The 13,296-nt window shown below is 42.1% G+C and overlaps 1 protein-coding gene across 1 annotated transcript; it reads left to right on the top strand.

Moving 5' to 3' along the window:
* The first annotated feature begins 12,243 nt into the window (after positions 1-12,243).
* On the top strand, positions 12,244-12,798 carry LOC103973322 (ethylene-responsive transcription factor 8-like). The gene has a single exon (XM_009387852.3). The coding sequence runs from the start codon at positions 12,244-12,246 to the stop codon at positions 12,796-12,798; it is 555 nt and encodes a 184-aa protein (XP_009386127.2).
* Positions 12,799-13,296: the final 498 nt, after the last annotated feature.

A 13,296-nucleotide genomic window follows, 5' to 3' on the forward strand; every position in this document is an offset into this window, starting at 1 on the left:
TCCTTGGAACTCTATGGGGGTTCCTTCCTCCAAGTTGCTGCTCAAAGGCTGTTCCTTCCTCCAAGTTGCTACTCAAAGGCTATAGAAAAGATTCATCTATTGCTTGAGAAAAGAGGATGAATACATGGGTATTTATAGGGCTTATAAACCCCAACTCCTAATAGGATTCCTACTCAAGACTCCTATTCCTTTACACCTCCTAATGCATCTCTAAGAAACAGCCTCCTAACCCTAGCCAGTCTCTTCACCTCTTTAATAGGGGTCAGCTAGGTAAGTTTTACATGAATGCCCCTCTCAATTAGGACTCTCCTAGCTAGAGTCCTAACAGACCCACCCTCTTTAAATCAGCCTTGTCCTCGAGGTTAACAATCCATGAATTCTAGGAATTTGATATTCAAGTCGTCATAGTTCTCCCAAGTGGCATCTTTCATTGGTAAGTTCGCCCATTGTATTAGCACTTCAGTAGTGGATCATTATCATCGAGTCACGATCCGTCAATCAATAATAGCACTCGGTTGGGTCTAGAGTTCACCTTGGGTAGTCATATTTGGTAGATGGCTTTAGGCTATCTCGTTTTGTCTCAGCTTGAGCTTTAAAGATAACACATGAAAGACTGGATGGATTCGGGAGCTGGTGGGTAAGTCTAATATGTATGCCACAGCTCCAATGCGTTCCAAAATATGGTAGGGTCTATAGAACCGAGGTGAAAGCTTCATAGATGCTCTGGTCTGTATTGATGTTTGCTTGTATGGCTGAAGTCATAGGAAGACCCAATCTCCTATTGAAAATTCTCTTTCGCCTTTGTGTTAATCATATTGTTGTTTCATCCTTACTTGAGCTGCAATGAGATTATCTTTTAGCAACTTCAGCATTTTATCTCTGTCTTATAGTTCCCTGTCTACTTGTTCCACATTAGAGGTGCCCAACACATGTTTTGGGATCACAGGGGGAGGTCAGCCATACATAGCCTCATAGGGAGTATATTTTGTGGATGAATGATAAGTTGTATTGGATCCAATAATTCAGGGGCTTATTGGATATCCAATAAGATAGGGGCTCCGACGGATATCTCATATCCGAACCTCTACTCATCGCAATGCCTACCATATGTGTGTGATCCTCTAGGCCCAATATCAAGCTGGCCGTGAGTCATACCCGTCAGAACTCCTTATGGTTCAATGAATTATTATCTCCTTAATAATTCACTCGACTCATCGACTGCGGACGTACTAGGCCACTACACCGCAATCCCCAAGCGATACAGGGGAATCCAATCCATTGAACCTATTAGTCCTTAGTTACTATGTACCTATAGTCCCTCATCCATCTAATATCCTAGAGACCATATACCAGGTATGGTGCTGTCAAACCCATATGGTTTCTACTCGAGTCTCGCTCTAATCGGATTCTCCCGGAGAACTCTTTCTCTCTCAATCTGAATGACCCTGGCCAGGGATTTGTCTGAGCAAGAACACATGAGACATTCCTTTTATGACACCGAGAGTGGATGATCTTCTATCGACACTCAATAGCCATCGTAAGGTTGACTACCACTCCCGATGACCGGCTGTGCTAGATCTAGGACATCCAAACATATAAGTATGATATCAAAGAGTGGAGCACTCATACAAAATATCCTTGGTGTCTCAAGTCTAAGGACCAGATATACTATTGGGACTACGGAATTATTGTTTGACAATAAGGCATCATCAACCATTCAGTATTCCGTAAGCGGATCAGTCAGTGAACTCATTCTCCAATGATCACCTGTATTGTATCCCTAGTGTCCTCACACGAGCAGCTATGAGACTAGTTGCATCCATCATATGGACGGGTATACAGCACACCAGTCTGTTTAGTTATCTCGATATCCCTCTCGAGTAACTTATGACCGAGATTATTTAGGATCTGTATTTAAAGGTGAATCGATCTCATTTTCATGATCTCATCACGATCCGATTCTCATTGCACAGATCCAAGGACATCACAATATATATATATATATATATATATATATATATATATATATATATATATATATATATATATATATATATATATATATATATATATATATATATATGTGTGTGTGTGTGCGCAACAAATAATATAAAATGATAAATACCAAAATATAATAAGCAAAAAGACTGCGTGTTAAGTCACACGTGTCATCACTCAAGTGATTGGCTTGTAGAGAGCACATATGACTAGCACTATCTCTATATATCCGAATCTCAAAGATATAGAATGCTTCCCCTAAGTCCTTCATGGAGAAGTATCTAGATAACCAAGTCTTTACTATGGATAGCATTCTTATATCATTCCCAATTATAAGGATATCAATCACATATAACACCTAGAAGATGATATCGCTCCAACTTACCTTCCTGTACATATAAGGCTCATCTTCGTTCTTAACAAAGTCATAACATCTGATCACTTCATTAAATCTTATATTCTAACTTCGGGAAGATTGCTTCAATCCATAAATGGACCTAAGTAACCTACTACCTTATTTGGGCAGTCCTTGAACATGAATCCCACATGTTGTATCATATATACCTTTTCTTTGAGATTGCCACTGAGGAACGTGGTTTTCATGTCCATTTGTCATATCTCATAATCATAGTGTGCTAGAATAGTCAATAGAATTTGGATGGATTTCAGTATGACTACGGGTGAAAAGGTTTTATCATAGTCAATACCTTTCCTTTGACGATACCCCTTAGCCACTAGCCTTACTTTATATGTCTCTACCTTTCTATCTACTCCAATTTTCTTTTTTAAGATCCACTTACAACCAATGGGTATAATACCCTCAAGTGCGTTAACTAGGTTTCAAACCTTGTTGGAGTATATGGAATCCATCTTAGAATTCATGGCTTCTTGCCACTTCTCGGACTCTATACTCGTAATGGCCTCCTCGTAGGTTTGATGATCGATATCCTCAATATCCTCTCCTCTAATATGTCCCACATATCTCTCAGGAGAATGAGATACTATGTCGGACCTATGTAAAGTTGGAACTTGTGTATTAGGTACTTGAACAGACTCGGGCTGTAGAGTTATGCTTGAGTTAGGTTTTTCAACCTCGCTCAACTTTATCATGCTCCCACTATCTCTGCCAAGAATGTGTTCCTTCTCAAGGAACATCGCTCTCTTAGCTACAAAGACCTTTTGGTCCTTGAGATGATAGAAATAATACCCACAAGTTTCCTTGGGCAATCCCATGAACTTGCATCGCTCCGTCCTTGATTCCAACTTATCGGTGTTGTATCTTTTAACGTGGGCAAGGCATCCCCAAATCTTAACAACCTTAAGATCAGGCTTCTTCCCTTTCATATCTCATATGGTGTAGATACTACCGACTTAGTTGGAACTCTATTCAGAAGGTAAGGTGCAGTCTCTATGGCGTATCTCTAGAATGAGACGAGTAGGTCGGCAAAGCTCATCATGGATCGCACCATGTCTAACAGTGTACGATTCCTCCTTTCAGATATATCATTGAGCTAAGGTATCCATTATGATAGAATCTCATAGTACTTGAGGAACTGGGTAAACTCTATACTCAAGTACTCACCTCCTCGATCTAATCGAAGTATCTTGATACTCTTTCTAGTCTGATTTTTCACTTCATTCTTATACTTTTTGAATTTCTCAAAAGCCTCGGACTTGTACTTCATCAAGTACACATGTCCATACCTTAAGAAATCATCAATAAAAGTGATAAAGTAGAAGTAATCACATATGGCATGACATGGGTTCACATACATCATTATATATGAGTTCCAACAGCTCAGTGACTCTCTCCAGTTCCGCTAAATGGAGAGTTGGCTAGTTTTCCATAAAGGCAAGGCTCGCAAGTTGCATATGACTCATAGTCGAATGAATCTAGATATTCATCCTTTAGCAACTTTTGAATCCTTCCCTCATGGATATGACCTAGCCTACAATGCCACAAGTATGTAATATTCACCTCATCTTGTTTTCTCTTGGACACACTTATATTCACAATATGTGGAGCAGTGTCTAGCATAAATAAACCATTATGCAATGTTCCTCTCGCGATGATATCATCATCTAATAATATTGAACAACCATTATTCTCAAAAACTAATTTATATCTATTAACCATTAAACAAGAAATGAAAATAATATTTTTAATAATAGAAGGAACAAAATAGCATATATCCAATGCAATAATAGCTTCATTAGGTAGATGTAGGGTGACCTCGCCAATAGCTACTACAACAATTTTTGCTCCATTGCCCATCTTGAGGTCTCTCTAGCCTCTCGCAAATCTCCTAAGTCTTACCAGAACCTACAATGAATTACAAATATGATAAATACTACTAGTATCTAATACTCATGTGTTATCATAAGAGTTTGACAAATGGAGATTGATCATGAATGTACCTAAAGCTTCTCTAAGCTTTTGTTTCGCCCTCCTTGCAATGTAATATTTACGGTTCCTCTTATAGTTCTCATTTTTACGGTAGTGGAAGCATTGGTCTTTGTTCTTTGCTGGGTCTTTCTTAGTAACCTTTGCTTTACCCGGTCTGCCCTTACCTTTGCCCTTCTTAAGGGACTTTCTTCCTTCCTTTTCTTTTTGGTCTTACCAATATAGAGAACTGGCTTCTCTTTCTTGATAGTGCTCTCGGCCTCCCTCAACATATTAAGGAGGTCAGGGAGAGTCACCTTAAGCTTGTTCATATTAAAATTCATTATGAAGTGTGAAAAGGAATCCGGAGGGCCTAAAGCATAAGATTCACATATAGGTTATTCTCTAGGACCATTCATAAACCTATGAGTTTCTCTATCTACTCAATTATTTTTAGGACATGGTTCTGAACTAATGTCCACTCAGTCATCCTAGCGTATAAGAGGCTCTTGGATATCTCATATTATTGAGTCCTTCCCTATTCCTTAAACAGTTTGTAGACATGTAGGAGAATGGATCTGGCATCCATATTTTCACACTATCTCTATAACTCAAGAGTCATGAAGTCCAATATGTAACACTGAGTAAGAGTGGAGTCATCTATGTACTTCACGTAGCAAGTGATCTCATCCTCGCTTGCCCCTTCCTCAGGCATATGCAACACTGTATCAAGGACGTATGTGATTTTCTCCATTGTAAGAATAATTCTTAGGTTGCGGAGCCAATCCATATAATTCGGACCAATGAGGTGATTGAAATCAAGTATTCCATGTAAGAGATTTGAAAGTGATATTTTTTTAAAATAAATATGCAGCATGAATAAATAACATGTAGATTTTAGAGAAAGTAAACAATTAAGATATTGTCTTCTATCTTAATATGCTCCCACTATTTTTCTAGCGAGTCACGCGACACTCTCACCACGTGAAATGAATGTCTCCGACAGACTTCCAGTGGGGATCGGTATCCAATTAACATTTTATTGTAACCTTGAGGGACTCAACTAATTACACTAAGCCTGAAAGGTAGGCAACTCTTACCGATCACAACTCCTTGTAATTTCTGTCCTATTCGGCCTCCGAACCACCATGGTCTCGAGGGACTCGACCAACCATAATATTCAGTTAAGTCAATACCATCATTATAAGATGAGTCTAATTCGATGATATACCCTCAAGGGACTGACCAAGCATATCATGTCCTCAAGTCACCGGTGACATCTCTATGTCGTATGTAAGATAGCAAATCACGATATAGGTGAGCCTCGAGAGACTTGTCCAACTCAACCTACGTCGGGAATCGGTCCCTACCTATAACGATGGAAGGCCATGTGGATCAATATAATTGCCTCATGTTTACTGACTTAACATTATTGAGAGAGGAGATTTTGATTTGGTCTACATCTTATGTAATATATATACATATTTAGGAGGTGTACAAGCAATCACACCAGATGATCATTGACCATAGCCTAATATGATCAAGCCCAAGCCACTTGGCCTAATCACTCACATTAAGATCTATGTGTGCAGCGGTGCATCTCCATGCCTTGTGATCGTCCATCTCATCCTCGTCGGTTCCGTCGGCATCTCGACATATCTTCATGCTTCATGATCGTCCGTCTTGCCCTCATAGGTCTCGCTATTATTTCCACACTCCCGTTGTGCCTCCTTATGTGATTACAACTTAATTATAGACACATAGGCCCAATAATGAATGAGAATAAAATTTGAGGCTCGTAGGTTCCAATAATAATAATTACATCACATGTACACACATATCACATGATCTATGATCATTCGTCCATATCATACATCATATGTACATATCATCATCATGTATGACTACTAGATAATAATATTAATTAATTAAACTTTTTTAATTAACTAATATTTTTTAAAATTAGGGATATGTAGAAATTTTTTTAAATTATGGAGGGTATTTTGGTAATTTAATGGAAAGGACAAATCTTGAAATTTCTAAAATTCTGAGGGACAAAACTATTTTTTGCTCAGAAAACCCTAATCCCTTCTCCTTCTCCCCTGTTGTGTTGCGATCGTCGCCTCTACCCATGGGCGAGCACCACCCCTTTGGTGGTAGTGCCTGAAGTGGTGCTTGTAGTGAGCTAGCGCCGCCCCAATGGGCGGACCCCCCCGTGGGCGTAAAGCACGCAAGCGGCTCGCCCTCGGGTAGTGGTTGCCCCTACGAGTCTACCTGTGGGTGAGCATCGCCCGCAAGGGGGCTCGCCCGAGGGCCTAGTGCCCATAGGCATCACCCTTGCGGGCGGGCATAGTGCTTGCGGGCAAGCGGCCCTGCTTGCGGGCAGGCTGCCTACGGGCGGACGATTGCTGCCCGTAGGTCGCCTACGGCCCTTGCACGCAGGTGGCTGAGACCTCCCTTGGAGCTCTCGGCTAAGGCTGCAAGCAGCATTTGGCTAACCTACAAGGGCAACAACAGTTGTTGCTCTTTCTCACCTTTTTCGTTAACAATTTTGACGTCAAGAGCTTTTCTAAAACACAACACACATAGTTCAAAATCAATCTTTTGCACGAACAACCCAGCTCTGATATTACTATAAGAAAATCTATGGGTGACATCACATTTGCAGTAGAAGAACAAAAAATAAAAACTCTAAATTTTTCAAAAAAGTGTTCGTTGTCATGTCAAGATTGGTGTGCAAAAATCCACGAAATTTAAATCTATATATGAGGTAGTTGTATTTTACCTAGGGAGATTGTGTATCCTTGAATCTCTACAATTCTATAGAAGATAACGAAGGAGGTCAAGCACCCTCCTTTTTAGCGGTGATCCACACAATAGGGCTACGACGACGCCCCTCAAATCGCTACCTAAATCTCTACACTTGCTATCTAAGGAGAAGGGGAGAGGAGAATAGGAGGTGGCAACCAAGAAACCTTTGGCCTATGGGCCTTTGGTTCTCTCCTATTTATAGAGGCCCTTTATCAACTTAACCCTAATGAATCCTACCTATTTGGTATTGGATCTTCATCCAACTACCGAAGCCCCTTAGATTAGTAGATCTCTATCTAATAATCTCTTATTGGCTCTCATTGGATCTCATCCATAGGATCCAATAATTTAGGGGCTTATTGGATATCCAATAAGATAGGGGCTCCAACTGATATCTCATATCCGAACCTCTACTCGTCGCAAGGCCTACCATATACGTGTGACCCTTTGGACCCAATATCGAGTTAGCCATGAGTCATACCTATCAAAACTCCTTTTGACTCAGTGAATTATTATCTTCATAATAATTACGAACGTACTATGCCACTATGCTGCAGCCCCCTAGATGATATAAGGGAATCCAATCCTTTTGACCTATCTGTCCTTAGTTATTGTGTACCTATAGTCTCTCATCCATCTAATATCCTAGAGACCATATGCCGGGCATAGTGCTATCAGACCCACACGGTTTCTACTCGAATCTCGCTCTAATAGGATTCTCTCAAAGAACTCTTTCTCTTTCAATCTAAATGATCTTGACCAAGGATTTGTTTGAGTAAAAACACATAGGATATTTCTCTCATGACACCGAGAGTGGATGATCATCTATCGATACTCAATAGCCCTCGTAAGATTTATTGTCACTTCCGATAACCAGCTATACTAGATATGAAACTTCCAAACCTATAAATCTGGAATCAAAGAGTGGAGTACTCATATAGAATATCCCTAATGTCTCAAGTCTAAAGACTAGAGACACCATTGGAACAACAGAATCGTTGTCTAACAATGAGGTATTATTAACCATCCAGCATTCCATGAGCGGATCAATCTGTATGGCCCCAGTATCCCCACACGAATGACTATAAGACTAGCTACCTCCATCATATGGACAGGTATATAGTATACTAATATGTCTGGTTATCTCGATGTCCCTCTTGAGTAACCTATGAATAAAATTATCATGATCTCATTATATCATATATATATATATTATATATATATATATATTATAAAGTGATAAAATATTAAATAATATAATGAACAAAAAGAATACGTATCCTATCACATATGTTATCTATAACTAGCAATTATAACATATCAAATATTGGGCTACATTTAGGGCTTGGCCCTAAATGCACATTTCAAGAATAGGACAAATGATAGAGAAGTTTACCCCATGATCATAGCTTACCACGTCCACGTGATTGTTCGATCGGCACAAGGGATGAGTCCCAGCTTTGCAACTATCCAAATATTGCTATGGTAATAAACCTAGTGTGAATACTTCGTCCATACCGTAGAATATATTTTTGGGCTTAGTTTTCTAATAAAACCCATCAATTTATTATTACAAGGCTAGTTACTATTCACTTTGTGACATCACTTTCCACCTCTATTGTAATTTGATTGTCAGAGGGACCTAATTTGACAAGTCAGCTCCTTCACAGATATCCGAGTCAATGCATGACTCTTGCGCACATAACCGAGAATCTAATCGAGATGTCATTCACATCCACATGATGACTCTCTATTAGTGGTTTGGAGAGTTATCTACCTCGAGACTATTGAGCTACTGATTACTATTTGATGTGATATTTGGATGCCCAGTAATATAAATTTTATACTAATACTGCACATTGTTGCTCATTTTATCTCTCTTTAAAAAATTAAATTATTTGTCATGTTTATCCTGAAATGTATTGTTTAAAATTGTTGAGAACATCAACATCGTAAAATGAATTAAGTTATACGATATATCTACAAGTGATCACCTATATGTTTGTATTCACAAGCAAGTTATTATAAACTTTAAATTGGATTGTAAGATAATGATATAACTTTTATGGTGTCATGCTGCATGGTTAAATGACCTATTGAAATTTGAAACTAAGTGATAATCTACATAATGTTGAAATAAACATAATGTGTGAACTTTAATAATGTACTCATGGAGGTGCTAATGGAGTTGGACATGGGCACGATCGTCGTGAATGTTAGGGCCCATGTTGTGTTTCCACTCAACCACGGATCGTCCAATTGTATGTCGTCAGAGTGACATCTGACTTTGTATTTGATTCTAATTGCAAGGTGTTTGGACAAAATCTTACGTTCACCGTTTATCTTTTTGTTAAAACTATTGACCAGTAATCTTGAACATATCACTCCCAAGACAACTAAGAAAAAAATTAAGCTCAAAATGGTAGACAACTGCGCAAGTCAACACCAACATTAACTAGACACAATCAGAAGTGGACAAAGAATAAAAATTCGGACAACTGTTGAGGTTTTCACAAGTCAAGGCCCTATTCGAAGTTAAATTTAATGGCAAGGAAGGGCTCAATGTGTCCCATCTCATCTTTTCCTATGCCTAAAAATAGGACTGCTGCAAGGGGTGAGACTTCTGCAACGAGTCAACTCCAGCCTTTCATGGTCAACCATAGCCCACGAATGGTTGATATGTAAAACCCTGTATGAGGCTAGAAAAGGTTAATTCTCAGGAGAAAATTTGATGTTTGTGCCCTACGGTGCATTAACGTTAGGCTATATGTCAATTGTTTCCATGAAGTTACTACCTATACGTCTCCTCCCGCTTGGACTGTTGTCATGTGTATATTGCCAGGCACCAGCCTTTGTACGTCCGATATTGACCTAGGCTCACACCGTCTAATTTGCTACGAGCCCAAGTGCCTCTGCTGCACTTCCACCGCCCACGTTGTTTTGTATATATATTTGGATAGGTCCAATCACTGTCTAATCTAATCTTGAGTGAACGAGATCACCTTGACAGAATGAGATCGGGTTTTGGTCAAAGAAATTGGATTCGTCGGTTGGACCTAACCCGATTTAGTCCGCCCGAGTTGCACCGATATAGGCCACGGGATGTCATATTACTGCCTCAACGTGTCACTTGTCCAGCGCGTCACGTCGCTGTTTCGAACGTCGCCCGTTCGACTTGCAAAAACGTTGTGGACACTGACATATGATGGGATGATCGGTATAATTTTATTTTATTGATCGAAGACTAGGATGCAACGTCAGTGATCAATGACGACGTCACAAACAACTAATCAACGGTGATCGCAACGTCAATCTTCCTCGTTGGTACTCTCACTTTTCCGCTTTGATTTTTATTGCGAAAGGGAAGTGGCAACCCGGTCAAGATCGAGGCAATTCGGTCGGCGTCATCAACGCGCTTACCTTTCGGTCACATCGATGGTAGTAGCACACGGTTCCCCGTGGAATTAACTGAAGAGTAATATAGTAATTTCGCGACAACGGCGGGGAGATCCATAGCACGCGTGCGTAGTCTCTTTTTTCGTCCGCTTTTTCTTTTCTAATGCTGTGTTGGACAGGGCGGGGTTCAGCTTTTCCATCTAATCTCTGACAACAGATGCACGTGTTGATCAAGCTGACGGAGACCACTGTCTTCGCTTCTCGAGGCTCGACATCTGATCTTTCGTAACCTCCAAATCCCACTCCCATCATATCCCGGGAAGTTTGACTGCCAGGCTTCCGCTTCTGGCGAACATAATTACACTCTTTAACGACGCTGGGAAGGTAGGTACACAAAGGACAATTTCAATTGTGTGCTGTGGCACATGGCCCACCGTAGGCTAAGTATGAACAAAATACCCGTCCATGCTTCCTTAAGCGGCACTATCTATAGCAGGGAGGAAAATGAACGATAAGAGTCGACGGTGCCAAAGCATGCAAGCTTGCCATAGAAGAATTTAGAACCTGGGCCATAGGAATAAGAACAAGCAGAGATGGGGGCCATCGGCATTGTGGCCGACAAGTCACGTCTTTGGGTTGTTTCTTATTGCCATCAACCGACACGCCCCCTCTCTCTATATCTACTCCTTTCCTTGGCTGTCTTGGTGAGAACAGAAATCAGGGAGACGACCCACATGAGCGCACCAATGCGGCAGTTTATTCCTTCACCAACCAACCACGATTGGCATTCGGGGGTGTGTTTCTTGTACTATGTTATCCACAGGACAGCAGAACTTCCCCCTGATTACCTGCCACCATAAATGTGCGCGATCTGCCGGCGCCGTCTAAGCGACCTTTATAGAACCCCCCCCCTTCTCCCACCCCCACACCGGCCACCCACCCTTTTCATACCTTTAATTCCGGCACACATACGCCCGTTACAACCCCACCCACCCCGCGATACACTTTCCTCCCCTGTTATGGTGCCACGCCACAACTAAGTTTGCTCTTTCGAGAGAGAGTTGTAACAGTGTTTACGAAATAACGTCATGGAGCCTACCACAGCACGTGGCGACGCAGGTGGTCCAAGGAAAGGGGACCACCTCCCGGTCGTCGCGATGGGGACGTGTCCGCGATTCACGAGCCGCTTGGTTCGTCAGCAACCGTCCACCGGGCCTGAGTCGTGGTCCATGCGTTTGCTCGTACGGGGACTGTCCCCAGTTATCTTACAAGAACAGTTCCTTATTTACTCGATAATGTGACACGAATATCCTACCTTCCTTGTTATTGCCCACGGCGTGATGGCCCACATGCCATTAAACGGAAGCCACCTCCACCATTCGGTATGAAAAAGAGTAACGACGTGCGACAGGAGAAGCACGTGCGGCAGCGAATCATTTTATAAGCCACTCGGTGGTTGCTTGCGTCGCCAGCCGTCTGATCGATCTGGGAAATCACCACCGTCCAATAAATGCACCTTAGCTCGCGATAAAACGTTGATGACTTGAGAATAAACTATACTTATGAGGATAAATATGTGTCGGGCGGAATGGAGACTCGGTGGTACTATAAATTTCTCACCCACCCACATCTAGCCCTCTCTGTATGCTTCGGTGATGGTGGTGGAAACGTTGCGGCCCACAATGGAGGGAACCGTTCTGGCGCCGGCGGAGGCAGCTGGAGGGAAGGAATCGGCGGCGACGATGGCGGAATTGGGGAAGGAGAAGCGCTTCCGTGGGGTGAGGAAGCGACCGTGGGGGAGGTTCGCGGCGGAGATACGGGACCCGTGGAAGAAGACGAGGAAGTGGCTGGGGACCTTCGACACCGCGGAGGAGGCGGCGCGGGCCTACGACGCAGCGGCGCGCAGCCTCCGAGGCCCCAAGGCGAAGACCAACTTCGGGTGTTCCGCTGCCGTTCCGTCACCGCAGATCGGCTGGAGGATGGCGTCGCCGTGGCAACTGAGCTTCCCGGATCCGGCGTCAGCTCCGAGCGGGCGAGATCTGTTCCTCAGGCCTCCCGCGGTGGCAGTGGCGAGGGGGTCTAAATTCTCCGGATACGGGTTCGAGGCGGTGAAGATGATGATGACAAGGGTCGAGGAAGAAGAGCAGGAGGCGGCGAAGGAGAAGAAGCGCTTCTGCTTCGATCTCAATCTACCCCCTCCTCCCATGTGATGTACATCACCGACTACCAGGATCGCTCGCCCCCCCATCCGTTTCGAGCTTCTCTTTTTTCCGTTTTTGTTATGTTACTTATCTTTTTTTTTTATCTTTCGTGACATTTTCTTTCATCTCTCTTGCTGTTTGTAAAGCTTTAATCAAACGCTAATTTACCGGCCTAAAAATAAAAGAAAATAAAGGAAAAGGGGGAGAACACCCTAATTAGGGACTCTGCACGCTGCTCGACTGCAAGTTGACTCGGCGTTCACACGTGCGGAGTGGACGGGAGAGGATATATACGGCTTGATGGACAGAATTACCGTCTGATCTCGTTGTCGTTGCTTTGTTTCGCGAGTGCAAATAGAAAAGCATGGGGTCGTTTTCGTCATTTTAAGGACCCATTATCCAGGAAAGTGTTTTTCGGCGAATTGACCCGCTCATTCCAACATTGTGCTTTCGCAAATTTCATGGATGAATAAACTTATATTTAAAAATGTGAAAAATCATAACGAA

Source organism: Musa acuminata, chromosome BXJ3-1, assembly GCF_036884655.1.
Source record: "Musa acuminata AAA Group cultivar baxijiao chromosome BXJ3-1, Cavendish_Baxijiao_AAA, whole genome shotgun sequence".
Classification (NCBI taxonomy): domain Eukaryota; kingdom Viridiplantae; phylum Streptophyta; class Magnoliopsida; order Zingiberales; family Musaceae; genus Musa; species Musa acuminata.

Bases quoted from the DNA above. Each gene is read 5' to 3' on its own strand.
- LOC103973322 (XM_009387852.3), top strand. From the start codon at position 12,244: ATGGTGGTGGAAACGTTGCGGCCCACAATGGAGGGAACCGTTCTGGCG.